The 21,285-nt window shown below is 32.2% G+C and overlaps 1 protein-coding gene across 4 annotated transcripts; it reads right to left on the bottom strand.

Moving 5' to 3' along the window:
- Window positions 1–10,681: 10,681 nt before the first annotated feature.
- LOC104890361 (hypothetical protein) lies at window positions 10,682–18,371 on the bottom strand. Of its 4 annotated transcripts, none has more exons than XM_057394476.1 (4): window positions 18,119–18,371; window positions 13,262–17,748; window positions 12,490–12,612; window positions 10,682–11,015 (listed from the first exon to the last, which is right to left on the bottom strand). In XM_057394476.1, exon 2 carries the CDS (start codon window positions 17,533–17,535, stop codon window positions 16,822–16,824), a length of 714 nt encoding a protein of 237 aa, XP_057250459.1. In that variant the 5' UTR covers window positions 17,536–17,748; window positions 18,119–18,371; the 3' UTR covers window positions 10,682–11,015; window positions 12,490–12,612; window positions 13,262–16,821. The 4 variants fall into 4 exon arrangements, with proteins under 4 accessions (XP_057250459.1, XP_057250460.1, XP_057250458.1 ...); XM_057394477.1 differs by having other exon boundaries at window positions 12,560–12,612; XM_057394475.1 differs by having other exon boundaries at window positions 12,490–17,748.
- Between the last annotated feature and the right edge of the window lie 2,914 nt (window positions 18,372–21,285).

The following is a 21,285-nucleotide window of genomic DNA, read 5'->3' as shown; positions in this document are numbered from 1 at the left end:
TTTTTTGGGTGTTTTGATGTTTTCCTTTATATTTTTCTTACATAAAGGCTATTTATAACCTTTTTTGTCAAATTAATGTTATCTTGGATTTTCTTGTTTTTCACTCATTTTCATTTTTAGATAGCGAAGTTAAGTGACATTTAACAAAGAATTAGGCAAGTTTTGTCTAAGTTTTTGATGCAAAATTAAGGTATAATTAGGCAGTATTGCAAGTTTAATATTAAGAAATCGAGTATTTAATAAGTTTTTCTTTTATAAAAATTAGCTAATTGTTTACGAATTTTTTGACCCGCACTCATCTAATTCAGTTAGCGAGTTTCACATTCTCCCTTCCCTCCATTTCGATATATACAAAAATTATCATACGATCATCCTTACGTGAATGTTAAGTATCATTGTCCTTTTTTTTTCCATCCGGCTCTTTGATTCTTAACTACATTTGTAATTTGTTTCCTGACTACTGCAAGTCCTAGGCGTCCACTTCTTTGGTGGGATAGGAGATGAGTGATAGGATATGTTAGACACTTAAGTGGAACAAACAGGTGAGTGACAGGAGATGTTATACATCCTTTAAGAAAAAGTAATTGCTTAATGAAAATACGAATTACAATCTCCCTTTTTAGGAAAAAAATTCTTATGAATCAATTATGTGAACATAGCACCCCTATTTTCAAATTCTCACTATATAGTTCACTACTACCCTAATTCTAAAAGTTTCTTAAATTGAATATTCACCCCCATTTCCTCAATTTAAGAACCTTAATTTGCAAATTGTGCTAAAGATATAAACCTTAAAACTAAATCAAGTAAAATAAAAGAGAGAGGTAATCCATGATGTTGCTTTGTTAAATTGTGATTCCAACTCTCCGAGTTTCTAATTTATTGCTATGATGGTGATGAACTTTATGAGATTAAGTTGCATAGTTACTCATCGAAACATAGTAGAGGCATTCGAAAAAGAGAAGGAATAAGTCATTAACTGTGAAATGTAGGGTCCGTTGACGAAATAAGATAATAATATTCATCAATTGGTAGCACGAGTAACGTAATGATCTAGGTAGTTGTGAATTTGTTTTTTAACAAAATTCTTTAGTTTCAGAATGTGATAACAAATTAGGTAATTGTTCACAACATGTTAATATTGCTTAAACATTATACCTTATAAAAAAATTCATAATATTATTTTTTCCGCTGTGATTCTTGATTTTATGATCCAATATAATAGGAAGCAAATTTCTTACTAAAACCAATTTCGCTATCACGAATCCAAAACTATAATTAACAATAATCAACGATCAAAATCTTCATCACGGTATAATATGTGCCTCATAAATAAATAAAAAAGGAAGTACTAATTAAATTTCACTGATTTGATCTTGATTTTATTTGCACAATTGTGACTTGCGATTTTGTGATTGAATACATATAAGCAAATCTCTTATCAAAACCAAGTTTAAAAACATGATTCCTAATCTATAACAATCATGGAGAAAAAGACAAATCAAAGTATCTTAATTTAATCATAAACATATATTGTTTTCACTACAAATCAAAAGAGTACTTGATTATAGCTAAAGTTCAATAATCTATAAACGACAATTTCATCCCAACATCTAAACCCTGCTTACAAGTAGGAATTAGGAAGACAACTAGACAGCGAAGTGATGCCAAAGAAAAGGCGTTGAGTGAAGCTCCAGCACAGTCTTTACTCTTTAGCCAACATGTAGTTTCCAAGTCTTGTAAGCAAGTTGTGCTTTATCAATTACCATGACCTGATTGAAAGACAAAGAAGAGATCTAGCAACCAAAAAGCAAACTAGCACTTGCGCTAAGTTCCTCAGGATAAGCATAGGGCCAAATGCCGACATCTTAATTAAGCACAGAATAAACTCTTGTCGTTTCCGAATATAATCTACCTGATAGAGTATAGATCTATTTCAAGGGTCTCAACCATCCGTTTAAACTTATGGTTAAGTTGGTTCTTTGACATAGTATCAGAGCCAGCGTGACAAAAAGGTCACGGGCTAGAATCTCCATCCATTCCTCCTTTTTCAGTGGAATATTTAGCGCTAGGTATGAGGGAGGTTTGTGATGCATCCACACTTCAAGCCCAAGGGGGAACTTGCGTGAGGGGGCGTGATAGAGTATAGATCTATTCCAGAAACTTCAACCATCAGCTTAAACTTTTGGTTGAGTTGGTCCTTTGACACTACTCGCTGAGTAGATTACTTAGTCTTATTATTAAAAAATAATTATTAATGTTTAGTTGGATTTTACCTTACATTAAATTCTATTAGTAGTGGGTAATCTACTCAATGAGTCAACCAAATTTTATCCATCTTTAATTTGGTGGTTCATAAATAGTAGTAATACATTAATAGCCCCCGCATTCTTGTTTTCTATGACCTACTATATTTCTCCGGAAAAACTTTGCCCACTAAGTGAGTAATCCATCCAATACAGACAGACATTAATAATTAATGGAGAGACAACTCAGGATAGTTACATTTTACTAATGATAATCAAAGTATAAGATGTGAATAGTAAACATCATGCAAATGGTACAATTATTTTTGAACGGAGGAAGTATAATGCTTGAAAAGTAGTAAGAAGATATAATAACAAACCATGTCTAGAAGAATACACGTGAAAAAATTATTCTGGGATAAATGAAAATAGTAAATGTAAAAAGTATCATATATATGACAAAATTGGTATAACATCTAAAAAATCTCATTTTATTTATTCTTGCTTCCTACCCGCTAATAAGATCCCAACCACACACACCTTTGTTCTTGGAAAATCTGAGAAATTGCTTTCTTTTTTATCTTTATTTGCTCGATCTATTGGACTTAGTTACTATTTAAAATTTGGTTTGATGAAATAGATACTAGAGGAAATTGATGACATAAAATATGGTTAAAAGTTCACCCCAAAAAAGGGTGAATATGTGAATAACAAGTCTGGATCCTCTAGAATTTTAGTAAAACTTTACAAGGTAGAGTTGTAACTGAGTCATACATTTCAAAATTAAGGACTCATATTAATGGAAGGGAAAGACTTAAGGATGAATTTTGATGAGATAAAATAGGGAAATTTTGAAAAGAGAATATATGAGCTATCAATTTTTTATTTAATGATTGATATCGCTTAAACTCTACTTTGTAGAGTTATTTTAAAACTCTAGAGGATCCAACTTGGTACGTCAAGAAATTATATAGTGTCGTGATTAATTTTGATATGTGATATTTTTTTAGGAACGTCAAGAAATTATATAGTCAAACAAGAACAAGAGACGATGAAGCAACAATCAACATCAGTTACGTAGCTATGAATCTCTTATACATTTGTTAAATGTGTATGCCAAATTTAGGGAAAGAGCCAAGACGGATCCCCTGACAAATGGGGCATATCAACTGCTATCTCATTATTAGTTTCATTATTCCTTATAGTAGTAACTTAATCTACTACTTGTATGGAGAAAACTTTGCTTTGTTCTAAAGCCTAAACATGATTATATGATTAGAGAAACAACTGCATTATCTTTATATACATCACTAACTCTTGGAATATAAATCCATTTTTTTTATATTATTAATCACTAACTCTTAGAATATGGATCTACCTAGCCTACTTATAGGACTATAATATTGTTAATGGATCCAACAATTATGAGTTTTAACTTTTAAGGTAGATATCCACTAACTTAGTTTGTTAAAGTTTTGGGAGGTGGCGTCAAAAACCTCAAATCAAATACGTCTACAACAATTGCCCTCGTGGCTCTCTTTACACCAAAGTTTAAATAGCGAACTGATATGATTTGATGTAGCCCAGATATGATTTAAGATTTCAACTAACAAGACTCAAAAAAAAAATATGAAAAAAAAAAATTTATAATTTTTTAATATTACTTTTGTCGTAGAATTATATAAATATCATGGTATTGACACATACTGGGTATGGAAATATCATTGCTCTATTTGATCCTACCAAAATAACGCCTGAGCAATATTAGTATTGTACTATGTAACTAAATGTAGACAATGTTAGGTCAACAAAAGGCCTAGTTTGGTTAGGCAATTATGATTTTCTGCAGATTGTTAAGCCTTCCACAAATTATGATTTCTCATATGCTCCCTTCGTTTTTTTTTAATTGCTATATTTTTTTAAATAGTTATTTCTTTTTAATTGCTACATTTTTCTTATTTGGGGTACTTAGCCCACCATGAAGTAACACTATTATATTTGTTGTTCTCCTTTTCCACCCAAAAGTACTACTTTTTCTCATTATTTTACATTAAATGGGTCAAAAAGTACACTCCAAAAAGCTTGAAAGTAACATTGTATAAATTATTGTGCATACAACAATGTAGCAATTAAAATAAACGAAAGGAGTATGTGCATGCCACAAGTTGAGCTTTTTACTTTCCAGAAATTCGAAGAGAAGGTTATCAAATCTCAATAATGCATGAATCAAGTTCATTATCATGAACAAATGTATAATTGTGAGACAATGACATGGAAAGGTTTCAGATTCATTAAAGTATGTACATGTGTCTTGTGTTTATCGTTAGAATATCTTTTTCTTGGCGTTGCGTTAAGATAATAGATTAATATATATGCTGTCAACTTCAAGCTGTTAACATATCTCTTAAGATTAACGAACCCTAGGAGTTAGAGGGAGAAGAGGAAAAGAACGAAGATGGTGAGAACTGAGAAGGAAAGGAAGGCGAGAGTTTTGATCGAGAATGGGAGGGTTTTTACTAAAATTATAATCAACTAGAAGGGCAGGTTATAAATTTACTTTGAATGATGGATTAGCTAGTTTCAAGTGAATTAAGGCCATTAAGTATAATTGGTCAAAGTAAGAGGTCACTTAATATAATTTTTTTTGGCTTGTCACCATGTATAATAACTAAAATGGGAGATCACCATGTAGAATTTTCCTTATTTATATTTTAAGGAAGATAGAGTGCATGGAAGAGAAATAGAGTGTGGGCCAAGGATAATCAAAATACTGTATATATTTGCCAAATGAGGTATAAGTATAGTGAGTATAACTTTCAAAAACGTATGAAAAAAGAAAGCGGGTAAAATTCTAAAAAACGGAGGGAGTGTATGAGTGAGGACGTGAGGTAAAATGATGATAAAGAAAAACGAGGTTTTGGAAGAGAGAGGAGATAAAAGGAAAGGAAAGAGGCGGATGACGGCAAGATATTAGGTTAAAAAAATGTTATGTAGTTAGAATATTGCACAAAATTTATAAAAGTTACATATTTAGAAAAGAATATTGAAAAATCAGAAAACTAAGCATTATTTCATGATAAATATTTGATAAGATTGTTTGATAAATGATCAACTCTTGTGGGAATGATGCATATTCGATAAGCAAAATCTTATTTTTTTTTATGAACATGGATACACTTAATTTGATTCATTTTGATTCTTACAAAGTTATCAATGTAGATTATTTTTACACTTAAATTACATAGAACTTTTATGTCATATTCTCAATCATGATACTTGACTACTTAAGAATAATGTAGTATAAATAAATTCAATACTTGAGTCCATACTAATTAACAAATTAAACACGATTAATAACTACTATATTAGCTATAGTGTTTCATGTAATTCATTAATCTAGAACTTGTTAGATTATAACTTTTTATTTATAGTGTTCTATTTGTCAAAAATTTGGTCTCCACCTCTAATCTCATTTACTGCATTTTGTAACCCATTTATTTTTGTATATATACAAATTTTGTCTAATTTTCTTGTTACACTCATAAAATTACATTAAACCTCTTTTTCTATTCAACTTATTTTAACTTATTTCAAAAAAAAAAAAGATAATTATTCAACTTACCTTCATTTATTTTAGAAAAAATAGATTAAAATAAGATAAGACAAAATAAATTGAATCAAACTAACCATAAATACCCCATTAATGTTGTGTTATTGACAAGAAAAATCTAACAATGAAATTGTGGCGTTTGGTCATCTCATTTCCCTCCAATGATCAAGATTTTAAATGGTTGGTCCGGACCCGAGCCTATTAGGTTCGGAAAGGTCAATGTATGGCTTGTCCCCTACAAGCCTACACACTAAACAGGTGAAAAGGTACAAATTGTTGCGTGGGACCCATATTAAACACAAATAATGCCGGCACTACTTAGTTAACGTGCAAAAAGCATGCCGGCGGTATCTTAAATTTGCCGGCAAAGCGGGCCCCATTATTCTCTCACTCATTCACTGCTGCTTACTAGTTACCTCGTGTCTCTATTAGCTTAATCGTATTTTTTTTTTGGGACGTCTCTTATTAGTTTATCTATTATTTTTTTTTCTATTTTTAGAGTAGGACCATTAACTTTTCATCACCCATACATTCAACTTTAATATAAAATACTAGTTTCTCTTTTTTTTTCTATGTTATACAACATTATTTCTCCTAAAATTTTGTGCAAAAAAAAAAAACGAATAAACTAATAAAGACCGGAAGGAGTAGTATCCAATTCCATAATTTTTTTTTTCCAAGGTGTAATTTAATTAAAGCCAGATTTAGGGTAGTAAATGCATCTAAGGGTAAGGCGAATTTGATTAAAAGATTTATATCAAACATAATTTTTTAATGAACAAAGTCTTTATTGAACATGATCATATTGTAGTTTAGTTGCTTTTTAAAAGAGAAAAGATGTGGTAGGAAAAAAAAGTCCAGTTATGATATTTTCATTATTTTGTTTTTAGTGTACTCATTTTTTCTCTCTTACTATTTTATCTTCTTATTATTCGATTGACACTCTGCCATTAATTTACATAATCTGTGGAATTTTGACGGTTTAACTTTATTAATAATGTGACACACTTTTTATTCAACCTACTATTCATCTACACCGACCCACCTAATAGTTGCATACTTGCATATTTAACTAATTTTTAATGCAAAACATTGACTTTTATAAGAATGTTGTCAAACATAAAAGTTAAAATACTGCAATTTTAAAAGAATAAAAGGAGTATATAAGGGAAACTTTTTTGATAATGTCAAGGATGTCATTTTAAATAACATGTCACACGTTAAAACAAAGTTAAAAGAAATTGAGTTTTAGAGTGACAAAAATAATACTTCATATGTAGAGCTTCTCATAATACATATACATGACACCAAAAGTTAACTTTGACTACAAAAGTTGAAGAGATTTGGAAAACAGAATACTATATAATGAGACACCAAAATCCAAAGACTATATAATGAGACACCAAAATCCAAAGACAATAGAAGGTGTTAATACTAAATAGTGGTACTTGGTAGATTTGGTACAATTCTAATAGTTTTTTTTTTTTGTTTTTTAGGTAAAATAAATACTCTATTACGATATATTAACTCGAGTTAAATGAGTAGATTAGACAACTTAAGATGAGGACATAAGAGGGGAGTATAAAGAGATTCCAATTCCAAAGGGTTTGTATTAGAGATTGAACCTCGAACACTATACTCCCTTCGGTCATTATTAGTTTATACCTTTCTTTTGTACAGAGTTTTAAGAGAAATAATGTTGTGGGTCATAGAAAGAAAGAGAAACTATTATTATATATTAAAGTTGAATGTATGTGTGATGAAAAGTTAGTAACCTCATTCCAAAAAAAAACAAAAGAAAGGGATAAACTAATAAGGGACATTCCAATTGTTTTAGGTTGGCCCCCTGATTAAGCTGGGTCGCCTAAGGTTTTTCTTTCCCAATCAAAAAAAAAAAAAAAAAAAAAAAAAGTTAAGGGACATTCCAAAAAAAAATACAGGTAAACTAATAAAGATCGGAAGGAGTAGTTAGAACTTAAAAGGTGCAATTTTTTTTTTTTTTGAAAGAAAAGGGATTTCATTAATATTTCGCCAAACGGCACTTACAAGTCATTTCTGAAAAACATAAAATTCTAATAGAAATACATATCACCCTAGAAATGTAAACATCGCAGATTTGACTTAATTTTGCCTTATTAAAAATCTTCATCTGAAGCAATGCAATATGTGAGTTCGCTCTGGTTCGGCATACGATCTGCAGATGCGGAAATTTTAGGATGAACGTACTCCAATAGTCTTCCATAATTTTACAGAATTTGTGAAACCCTAATTCTTCAGGTTGAATCTCGAACTTCAACCAATGAGAATAATTTCTCATACCTAAAAACAAAAGAACCATACTCACAACTCCCATAGGGGAGAAGGAGATTTCCAAAACAGAAACTAAAAACCCATAAAAGGGTTTGAAAAAATCTCATAAAGAGATACTAATTTATTGAACAAAACAAGAAAATGAACTAAAAACTGAAAATAAAAGGGAAAAGGGGGTTTACCATGGATGAAAACATCCATGGCAGCCCCCTAATTGATGAAGAAGGGGTAAGGGAGGCTAGGGTTTTAGAAAGAGAAAAGAAGAGGGGAGGCTAGGTTTTTATGTCAGATCTAAAAGGTGCAATTTTTTGCATTAGGCTAAACAGCTAAAATTAATATGGTTAATAGGTGAATAGGTTGATACATTATTAATAGTGACATCTACTACTTTGGGGTATGCTATGCCATATGCAGTATGCTTGAGGAGTACACACGTTTATATAGTCAGCTCCTAGAGAACTACATTCTTAAAAAAAAAAAATTAAATAAGAAAAAAGAAGAGAAAGAGAGAAGATGATCTAGACTCTATAGTAGACGGAATCAATTTTTCTCCTTGCGTGGTGTCAAATTACAATATTGACTTTTTCACCATTTTGGTTGACATTATTATCATATGGCAAGTTGCAATTCTTTTTGTAAAAAATATTTTATAAAAAATATTGTAAAAAAACTACTTTTTCAGGTAATGATATTGTAAGAAACTATCTTTGACTGAATCCTAGAAGTTTATACACGTTGACCACCTTTTTCGATATTGATATATACTATTTTTGCTTAATTTCCCTTCTTTTTTCCTCCATTTACACCCAAATTTTCATTTTCCTTTGAAACTGATATTTGAATACAATTATTTGGCAAATTTCAGTGACAGAAGGAAAAAAAAAGCATAAACAGAAAAGGTCAAATTAAAAAATATGTTGAACGATCAAAGACAAGGTAAAAGGTAGCTTTTTTTACGACTTTTTTTTTTTTCCAAAAAATGACCCCGATCCCACCAAACATTTCCAACTTTATCATTTCATTTTTTTTTTCTCAAACCATCACCTCCATTCCCATAGGCCATAGCCACCCCTCCACCGCCCACCAGCAGGCCCTCACCCCCACCCTCCCTCCACCCCCACCAGAAGCCCCCACCTGACCCTTACAACCACCACGAGCAAGCCGCAGAAACTAGAAAAAATTGGCCTCGTCCACCTTGGAAACGTCCGGCCTAGACGTTTCTGCCATGGTGGACGAGGCGATTTTTTTTGTTTTCTTTGGTAGTTATGCATGATTTAGTTGGTGGTGTGTGTTGCCTCGGTGCTGGTTTGTGTGGTTTCGGTGGTGGTTGTGGGGATGGAGGTGGTGGTTGTGGAAAAGAAAAGGCAAAGTTGGAAATATATAATGGGACAGTCGATTTTAAGTAATTTTGAGGCGATAATTAAAAATCTCTACTTTCTGAAATTTTGGAACAATAGTAGTGAAATTACAGTACTACAATAAAAGAAAGAAACTATCTATATCAAAGTCTAGCAACGAAAAAAGATGCACTCCTTTCCCATGAAAATTGTTAAACATCACCCCGATCCCATCAAATATTTCCAACTTTACCTTTCCTTTTTTTTTTCTTTTCTTTTCCACAACCACCAGTCACCACCGAAACCACCACCTGCCACATAATTTTCTTTGTGTGACCAAATTGTTCCTTCGTACTGCATTAATTTTTTTAGGTAAGTAGGAAGAAGAAACAAACAAAAATATGGGCAATGGAAAACAAAATTCATATGGAAGATTAACAAAAACAAAATCGGAAATCATGATTTTTGAGGTTGAAATTATCAATCTTGCAATGTCTTCAAGACCCATTTCCCAAGATGGAGGGAGTTTAAATAGAAGATCTAAAGTTGTTATTCTTGCAATTACAATCTCAGCTACGACAATTTTCTTGATGACAATGATCTACATCTTATATTATACATGGGATTTCTTGTTTCGTCGTTCAAGAACTAATCCTTTTGGACATGGGAGAACGTCCAGCCAAGACGTTTCATTGCAAACCCAAACGTCTGGTCTGGACGTTTGAGCCACGGGTGAAACGTCCAGGCCGAATGTTCGCCCATGTTCCCAAGAAAATTTAAATTTTTTATGAGGTGGGTGGAGTGAGGTGGCTGGTGGTGGCTGGAGTTATCGGTGGAGTGAGGTGGCTGGTGGTGGCTGGAGTTATCGGTGGAGTGAGGTGGCTGGTGGTAGGGGTTTAAAAAAAAAATGTTATAAATGTAATTTCAACTTTTTTTGGAGGCGATTTTAAGTAATTTTGGGACGACGAATAAAAGTTCAACTTTCGAAAATAAACAAGTTATGAGAAAATCTAACTTTTTCCTATTTATAGTCACCGTTGTGTCCTGTCCAATGGTTTTAAGACACAATGCTACCCCTTAAAGCACAAACCACATGCTCAAATAAATAACACTACATTCTACATAGGCAGCTAAATTTCAAAAAAAAAAATGAAATAAGACAATAGCAACAAAAATAATAAATCGACAGAATGATGGTTATGAATAAATTTAGAATTATGCATTACATATGGCTTCTAAACAAGCTTAGATCCAAAAAATGTTGATTTACTACAATAATAATAAAATCTTTAAAATTCAATAAACAAATTTGAAATTAAAAAAATTTGGGATTAATGGTGAAAAATGGCCCAAACTTGAGATTATTTTTGATAATTTTTCCTAAACAAATTTAGCTGAACGTTCAACTAGTTTTACATTTCTATGTGGCAAGATTTGAACCTTAGTTTTCCCTCCAACTTACATCATAGTCGTTTATGTCACTTGGAGATGTTTGAAAAAGGTAATCACGTCCTGAAAATGAAATAACTTAAGATTAGACTTTCTAACATAACCCCTTTAAAAATAGAGAGCAAATAGAAAAGAAACAACTATTGTAACATGATTTTTAGATAATTCACGGTGAAACCTAGGGGTTGTTTGATTAACATTATTTAATATAGAAAGTTAGAATTTCTAGGAATTGAAATTTTTTGGTGTTGTTTGGTTGATAAATTTATGAAAAGTAGAAATTCCTAGGAAGTTTCACTTCCCACGAAATGGAGGAAGTTACTTACCTAGGAGGACCTAGGTAAATAGAAATTCCTATGGGAATTTTCATTTCCCTTGAATCACCAAACAACATCTAGCAATTCCTAGGAGATACAATTACATGGGAAGATAATATTCAAAAGAATTTACACTCCCTACGTTCAACCAAACGAGCACCTAATAAAGGGAATGGACTAACAACAATCTGGTTATAAGTCCGAGGAAAGGGAATAACACCTTGTGGCTTCATAAGTTACCATGAGTAACTTACAAGAAAAAAAATGGACAAAACAACAGTTTCTTTCATTTAAGTGTCCAAAAACCAACAAAAAAAAATGAAGCATGAAGAATAGGACTATAGGAGCAAACTCCCCAGTCCCCACCCTTTGCCCATGTAGGAATGATGATAGCAACACGAGTCTTCGCTGGCTTTGACTCTAAAGTTGACAGCTTCATACCAAAAGAGTTTAATCAATTGGGATATTATCCACCTAAATGGCTGAATGTGCACTACTTTAGAAATTCCCAATTTAAAATATAAATCCAACACCCTAAAGAACCTACAAAATTTACTCAGAATCCAGGAGATAGATCTGAATGCTCTTCATATTCAAAAACAGAACAAATCAGAATCTCAAATCCACTAATCTTCACTAATCCTGATTAATTAAGGTTCATTGCGCAACAAAGTCGAAAAATTGTTCTTAAGAGTAGCAGATATAATTAAATCAAAGAAGCGGAAAGCATGATTACATACAATGTTAAGATTCATAGAAAACAATTCTCATTTGCTCCAAGAAATCATTACCGCAGCTGCTTGAATAGTTATATATTTAAGCAGACTTGTATTATAGTGAAAAGGAATGGCAGCAGATTAAAGAGAAAACCCAATTTTCTAACATATAAGTGTCACTTTTCTTTAAAGAAAATAGAGTCAAATAACATACTTCTATGATTATATATAATGATCCAAAACTGAAATAATTAACTCAACCATATCAGCACTTCACAAACCATTATCAAATGCATTATCACAAAAAGAGGATGCAAGAATGCTGCTCCTAAAAGTCCCTTACATGATAATACTAGATAAGATTATTTAGAGAAATCATTGCTTAAAGTAATTTATTCAAGCTTTGCAAAATGATCAATCATAAATCTTGGCAAAGAAGAATCTGCAAGGCACTTTTCAATACAGCCCATGTGTCTAAGTCATTCTTTGGATTAATGTTCATACCTTCTATTGATATTGGTCACCCCCTTGTAACTTTCAGGTTTAATACATAGATCAAGAGTTGATAGGTCACCTTTGCATTGGAATGTCCCATCTTCCCAACCATGCCTCAAAGTGCCAGGTGACCTGTTAAATTTTATCATCAAATAAGAATATGGTCAGCAACCAAAAAAGTTATCAATCTAGATAATAATGTCCTAAACAATCTTTCTATAAATAATTGCAATGTGAAGATGGTCCCCAAACAAAGAAATGATCTTATGAGGTCCGGATGAATCGACAAAGACTGTCAAGGACAGTAATTAGGCTGTTCTTTATCCAAATGTCATTTGGAGAAAGGGGGAGCAACCGAGCTCAATTGTCTAAAAGAGAGGGATTTAGACATTGACATAAGAACCACCTTGACAAAGCCATGTCTAGTGTGATGCAAGGATTTTCTGTGCAATCCCTACCAATCAATCAAAACAAGGATCCACCATAACATTTAGGGATCGATTTCAGAACAGCTTTGGCATTATGCAGATCTGACATGGTGCGTCCTTAATCTACAATTTGCAGGCTGCAGACTGCAGCAATTGTTACAATGAACAGTATAGACATGTAAGTCATGTATCCAATACACAGCAGCAAACCAAGCTCGTTGTATTTAGATACTATACCAAAAACAACTATACATCTCGATGCACGAGGAATTTATAGAATCTCCAATGCATACACAATCCGGCACCCACAGCATTAGTAGTTTGTGCTTAATCACTTGCACAGTTGCGCGTACCTTGGGGTCTCCAGATCAGGAACATGTAGAGCGGAAGGATATTGTCTTTTCCAGTTACGTTCTCATATGTTTCCTACTAGATTGATCACTTTAAACAAAAAATCAGAAGTTAAGTTCGTAAATTATGATCAGGATCAATCTAAAATTTAAGTTGATTAAAGTGTTTAGCCATATCCGCCTTTTGGGCTTGTCTTTAACAGTAATTCTTGGACAAATTACTTTTCTACTTCTTGCTATTTCATTTTTCAGCTACTGGATTAAAGCACATAAGGGAACTTTGATCTCAAAGATTCCAAAAGATCAATATGAGAAGGTCAATTATGGACTGAGGAAGTACTTAAGATTGGCACCTAAATATAAAAAGAAGGCCGACCAAGTTTACTAATATGGCTGTGTTCTCTTCTTCATCAATACTTTAAATGCATTCTTATGTGTTTGTTGTGGTGTCTCTAACTACATGTTTATGTATATGACAATCCCTAAATGAATATTTAGGAGAAACGATCCTCTGTAAAGTTTGAGGAAACTCAAAAAAACTTTCATCTTTGGACTCATACCTTGCCCTGCAACCACATCTTCAAACTGTGATGCTGATACATAATAATAACTTTATAAAATCGATTCTTCAGACTATATCCAGAAGTGTCCCTGTAACTTGAGTAAGTAGCATCGACATAAAGTCTCAATTAACCAAGTAATACTGCCTCAAAAAGAACCAAATAAACGTACATCAACAATCTCTCAATAGCACATATCTATTATCCACTGGCTGTTCATGATCTTTATACCAAAAAAAAAAGATCTACAATAAATATTAAATTTGAGGCAACTGCCAAAATCAATTGCCCTCTTAACTTTCAGAATGACCATTATGTGTTGAAAAACAACTCGCACATAGTTTGGAATACTTTCATATGAAAAAGAATCTAAAGCAGTAAGACACAAAAAACAATTCTAGCTGCTAATTTTACATGTGTTATTTAATCAAATGTTAACCCTTCGAGATCCTAAACTGAGTAACAATGTCAAGTAGTGTCAATAACACAACCAGTATTAGTACACTCACTACTTTGAGCTTGCAATCACTATTTACCGAATAACAGATTAACAGTAATCTTGAGGTAGGACAAAAAGAGGGTATGTAAGTACGTAACCATCCATGTTTGATTACATACATTTCTATCACAAAAATAAAAGAACCAAGCACCTTTGTAGCTCCATAAGCAACAGGATAAAGTCTAATACATGAAAAAGGAGTAGAAAACAAATGTTTCCCCTTCTTACACGGCTCTAGGGTAATGGATAGAAATAAAGCGAACTAAAGTAAATTTTATTGAGCAATTAAGCCCATAATTACCTTGAGTAACTTATTTCATCAACATCCATATCCCCCATAATACACAGCATATTACTATCTTGAGTTGGAACCTTGGAGATCTAAAAATAATATTATCCTGAAAGTATTAAGAAAACAATATTAACAGTGATTGAGCATTTAATTGTTATCTTCATCCCATTTACCTTCAAACAAACATGTAAGGATCATGAAATCTTCTCAAGGAAACTCAAATATGAGCCATATTGAGACGTCAGAACTACAGAAATCCAATTCGATGTGAATTATCGCCAATTCTGAAGTATAGACTTTACTTTTTCGGAAGAAAATTTCTTTCCAAATCCTTGTTTTACCATCATTGTTTCACATTTGTTCTGTCCCTCTTCATAATAGTCAAGTTTAGATTGTAGAAGGTTGCTAAAATTCGGAAAACCAGATGGTAAATACAAGATCCAGAAGCTATTATTATGCCTTGACCTGCCACGTCAGGATAATAATTCTGCTCTAGATGTCTATCTGTTTATCTGTTTCAGATGAATTTTTTCCCTGTGCAGTTAACAAATCAATGCACTGCTTCAGAAGACCTTTAGGCTATCAGTCAATTTATCACTTTTCACACTCCTTGTGTTTGTCAGTCGACAAATAAATGAGATGTGTGACTCCTTACCAATCAATCAGAATTACTTGATTGCTTTCAAGTTAGTTCGCAGCAGCATAGTTTTCAAGAACGAATATATTCCAGCTTTCCCATTTCTTGGCCTGATCTAAACGAACTGTGTTTACCTCTCCCCTCTTTTGTTTTTAATAAAGCATAGTTCTAACCTTAAACAAACTTTGAACTAGTTTCATTGAAAGTGCTCCGAAGTCTATAAACAGTCCCAAGACTCTAAGCATTGAGCTAGAGATAAGGGAGAATACTCAGAGCCCAAGCTCAGAGTCCAAGAGAGGTAATTAACCTAGCCAAAGCTTCATACAAAGTTGTTGAACTTAAAGACCTAACTAGAGAGCAAAATTATTTTGCATTACTGGCCAGCATCTTCACGTAATAAACCCTTTAGAATGCATGCTAATATCTAGATTAGCTGGAATTTTAAGGATCGAGCCAAAGTTTGATACGGATAAAATTAAAGGTTAGAAGGTCAGTGATGAGAGATCCCAGTAGATCCACAGTAACAGGAATGGAGAAGAAGACCCTCTTCAACTCTAAACAAATATAATCTATATCTATATATATAAAAGATTCAGGAAAATTCAAGCATTGCCATACTCTAATCTCTTTACTCTAATAGCTTGGCAAACCTTTCTTCCATAAGAACAGGACTTAGGTTCACAATTTCACATCATATGCTTGGTTACACACACTTGTAATATGTTATCTGGATTCCCATTTTACCTCAAAATACCCATGTTTCTACTTTCAACAGCACCAAAGCATGATATCTAAAAACCCATCACATACTAGAAAAAGAACCAGTTTTTTTTAGTTCAGGACTTCAAGGGAAAATGTAAGCTGAGCCAGGGATACTCCATGCACATAAAAGCATGTTGCTCCATACACGTTAACTAGCTACATTGATAATCATTATTAGAAAAGTCTCACCACTTCTTAAACAGAGAGAAGTTTGTTATTCTAATTAAGAGTAGTATATGAATATGATTGTATGAAATGTTCAGTTTACACACACAACAAAAGTGAATTTTGGAAATACCTCCTGCAATAGCTTCACCTCCTAGTTCCACTTAAGCTTCTCAAGTATCAATCGTAACTGGACTCTTAAAAATGTACTGAAGCTGCATAAACAACGAGCTCAAAGAAACAGCCGAACAGAGCCACAAGGACAAACATAGTTCAAGCTTTGATCATGTTAGCCAATATCCTCTAGGAGTTATGTCAAGAAAAATGCAGGATATAAGTAGCAAACAAGTCTTGTAGAGGAAAAACTTTGATTTCACCAACTTGAATGGATACATAGAGTAGCACACACTATTACAACAGTTAAAGTGGATTACAAAGCTAGACCCGTTGAGGATATATATGTTCATACGATTTAGCATCACATATCTGGCAGATGGAAACTAAACTAAATTCTTCACTGCAAGACCAAAGTTAGATAAACAATAGATGTATTATGTCAAAGCTTCATTGGACAACTTCAAATAAGTAAAAAAATGCATTTCCATATCTTCTGGTTGCAGAACCAATAACAATCTAAGGATAAGACAGTCAGCCTTCTTCTGACTCGTTTATTGCTTCCATATTATCTTCTTTATAGACACCAAGGGGGGATCCATGTAGAGAAAGAAGCATCTCACCATGCTTAGGCAACCTACGGGATTTGGGTGTCATCCCTATGGATAATCGCTGGCTTGTGGCCCCAGGAGTTTGAAGACCTTCGGGTACCCCAAGCATCATAGTATTAAGTGACTCCTGGGATAAGTAGGACCCAATCTGCTGATCATCAACACCCACTAGGTTTTTCATAGCCTTGGCTGAAAATTGAAAACCACCAAATGATTGTCGTACATCCGAACATGAAGGATAAGCCATACTCATGTGTTGGAAAAGAGAAGCGTGAAGATCTCTACCACCATTGGTATAAGCAGACAAATCACCATCTACATCCTTCCATCTAAGATCAAAAAGATCATCTTCACCATTTCTAACTACTGAAACATTGGGAAGATTCTCCTTGAAAAATTGCAGGACCGGCATTTTGAGTTGTTCCTCATTGAAATATGAACGAATCAAGCGCAGTCCAGTTAAAAGATGTTCAGCCTCCATGTCAGAAATAGCGTTCATGGCAGCAATCTGGCGTTCAAATTCTCGGTCCGTCGATGAATCTCCATTCTTTTCCTCTTCAGGTTTCTTTTCATCAACAATAGTTGCATTATCATGTGAAGACAAAGGCTGCTTACTATTCCTCTTCTTTTTCACCATTTTACGAGTTTGATGTCACTCCTAAACCAATACTAATTCAATGATTTCCATCTAACCTAAAAAACTCAAATTTGTCCGCAACCCTTTTCCCTCACTATTCTCATCTGCTCCTAAAATTCCCGAAGAAGGTAATTCGATGCGGAAAATCCAAAATCGTGTTTGTTAATTCCTCAATTTACAGTCAACCAAAGAAAGCACTGCTTCTGAACAATTCTGCCATCCAAAATCACCGAGCAAATTTCTATTAATCTCACTTGATATGAGACATCACAATCTTGACAATTACTCAAACAACTTAAACACAAACACAATTCTTCCACCCAGACGGATGAAAATTACACAGAAACACAAAACTCAGAACTGTAATTAGCAAAAGTCAACCAATAATGGCCAAATTAGCCCTATTTCTCCTCAATTAATCCAACAATGTTTCAAAAGCAACTCAACATTGCTGAAATTAAGCAGTTCATCAAATTTATGTGTTAAACAATTCGACGAATGTAAGAAACGACAAGAAATTTCTTGAAATCGCTGATTTTGAAACTAAATTAACTGGAAAAAGATATGAGAAAAAACAACCAACCTTGAGAAAAAAAGAGGAGAGAGAAAGAGGTGACAGTAGTAGTGGCAAATGCCAATGGCCGCCGAGCAACGAAAATTGATGAGGGTGTTTTTTCTGTAATTTGCTGTGATGGAAGTGGTTTTTGCAGTTTGTGTTGAGGAGGAGACGAAAGAGATTCAAATTTCAAAAACGAACCTGTAATTTTCAACTAGTATTTCTAAAGAAAGCAATATAAGGTATATCCGTATATATTTCCTCCATCTAAGGATTTGTTCTCCCCAACTTATTTTGAGTTCAGTTCAACTCCATTTTTTTATAATCATTTTGTTAAATATTATTATGTTGGTCTAATTTTTTTTTTTTTTTTTTTTGACCGGTTGGTCTAATTTATTTTACTAATTACTCTTATTATTATTATTTATTTTTATATCATTAATATTAAGTATTATTATTATTATTATTATTATTATTATTATTATTATTATTATTATTACTATTACTATTACTATTATTATTATTATTATTTCTATATATTATTTTTGTTTATTATAGCTTTATTCATTATTATTACTACTATTAATAGGAGGAAAATAATTTAGGTCAAAAGCACAAATAAATCCATGTTTTTTAGCGCATAAACCAATCAAATCGCGTCAAAATGCTTTATGATGCAATTTTGCACGGTCCGACCCAATCATTATTTTTATTACTAAATATTATTATATTACAAAATCTAATTATTAAAATAGTAATTCATTGTTATTATATAATTATCATCAAGTATTAATATATTAATACAAATAATATAAAATAATTATTATTAATTATCACTATTATCATTAATTATTATTATAATAATAATTTATGATTATTAATATTATTTATTTTATAACTATCATTTAAAAATATCCAAAATACTATTATTATTATTATTATTTATTATTCATTATTCATTATCATTATTTATCATTATAATTATTATTTAAGATTCATATTATTATTGTTTAAATATTATTTAAATATTTATTACACTCAATTTAATTCAATTCAATTTAATTCAGTTCAATTCAGGTGTTTTCCCACGCATCACGTGCATACCAGACTAGTCTATCTTAGGAATTGTGGAATTAGAAAGATTTTTGAGGAACAAAAGGAGCTTCATGTATGTGGGTCAACGTCACAAACTAGTCTAAATTGAGTTTAACCTATATAATAACTTGTTAGAATTTGAACATCTCCATTAATGGAGATTAAAGAAGAAGTGAGAAAAGGGGAAGAGTTAGAGAGGAGAAAAGAGAGAGAAAAAAGCTACAATTTTTCTATATTTGGTTTGTTACAAGTTTACCACGCATATCACTCGATAAATGAGATTGAGTGACAGTCTAGTGGTTAGAGCTTATCTCATGATTCCAGGAGATCTTGAAATCGATTTTCACTCTTAGCAAATTAGGAGCCCTTTTGTTCTCCCTAATTTGTTAAGATTTCTCATTACCTTATTAAAAAACATCTACCTAATACCTATATCTAATTATCTATAATACTCTCAACAATTACATTATTTATTTATATATAGACTACTCTCAACATAGTATGTACTTTCATCGTTATTTAAAAATGTCCTTGGTTGAGTGGATTACATGACAATGTAAATATGTGCATGAACGGGGTGTCACGATATCACGTATATTGCTTAAGAACTCTTCTTTTCAAATGGAAATGAACAAAAGCTTTGCTTCCAATATCATGTATTCTTAGTAGGAGCGAAAAGGAAAGTAGCATAATGGTAAAATTAGTATATTCATCAACTAGTTTAGACCTATGTATAATGGACGACGAGAAATTTTGACTTAATATGTAAAATTGAATTTTGGTTTTATCGAATGCGTCCGTATAATAATTAGCAGCATTAAAAGTTATTAGATTATAAGATAGTTTTTTATATATTATGATATTTTCCTATGATTATGATGGAGAAATATAAAAATAACTTTTGATTACTATTTACATAGTAATATAATCTAATAAAATTGAAGAGGGAGTATGTTATCTGTATGGGTAAAATATATAAAAAAAAAAGGTGAGTCATCTAATTAATTAGACAACATATATAATTTGCATCTACACTATACATACACTTGGTTCTTAAGAGAGTGAGATCAATTATTTCGATAAAATTTATAAGAAAGCCATATTTAAAATGAGTTGTTCTTTCCCGTGGAAAAAAATAGAAATGCCATTCCAATTAAAGCAACCAATAACGCAATTTCTCCCGTAAATATTGTTGTTTTGACGTAATTTTAGTTCAATCCAGTACACTTAAATTAAATTCATTTCCGTTAAATCAAATTTCGTTCAATTAATATACTTAAATTAAATTTAGTTTAGTTGAGTTCTAATAATATTAATAATTATTATTATATATGTAATATTCTATGTATACTTTTTGCTTTTTGATAGAGTAAGAGAGAGAAGAGTATAGTGAATTGGATAGACAAAAAATTTATATGGGCCCACTTTTAGAACAAAAAGTAGGAAAAACATAGTAAATGATAACTTTAGTAAGGGAATTATAGAAAGAAAAAATTCTTCCAAAATAGAAAAGATTTGACATAAAAAGAACTTTTTAAAATGGACTATAGAAAGAAAAACGAGAAGGATATGAGGGAGTATATATCACGAGTTCATTCATCATACACCCGTGTGTACCAGATGCGTGATACACCCGTGTGTTCCTATCAAAGGAATGGTGCTATGTGGTACTCTTCTCAAGCTTCTAATACACATGTTTATAATCTTAATCAAAAATATTAACAATGTGTAGTTACTAGGATCCTAACACATGACCTCGAAATGAAATGTGGGAGTCTAACCACTGATCCATTACAATTTTAATGTTTAATATTTTAAAGTAAAACAAAGCTAATTATTTGAGATGAAGCGCCAATGATGCACAAGTATTGAGTTGAAGCACTTGATAGAAGTTTGAAAGATATCATGCAATTTGTGGATCCTTCTAATAAGTACAAACCATTTGGTGGTTTGGTTATCGTTCTCGGTGGTGATTTTAGGCAGATATTGCCTGTAATCTCGAAAGGAAGCAGACAAGATATCGTGTTCCCAACCTTAAGTTCTTCTTATCTATGGGATTCATGTAAGATGCTGAAACTGACGAGAAATATGCGTCTACA

The sequence above is a fragment of the Beta vulgaris genome, chromosome 4 (genome assembly GCF_026745355.1).
Source record: "Beta vulgaris subsp. vulgaris cultivar EL10 chromosome 4, EL10.2, whole genome shotgun sequence".
In the NCBI taxonomy this organism is placed as follows: Eukaryota; Viridiplantae; Streptophyta; class Magnoliopsida; order Caryophyllales; family Amaranthaceae; genus Beta; species Beta vulgaris.
This window is presented reverse-complemented; position numbering and strand designations above follow the sequence as displayed.

Bases quoted from the DNA above. Each gene is read 5' to 3' on its own strand.
- LOC104890361 (XM_057394475.1), bottom strand. From the start codon at position 17,535: ATGGTGAAAAAGAAGAGGAATAGTAAGCAGCCTTTGTCTTCACATGAT.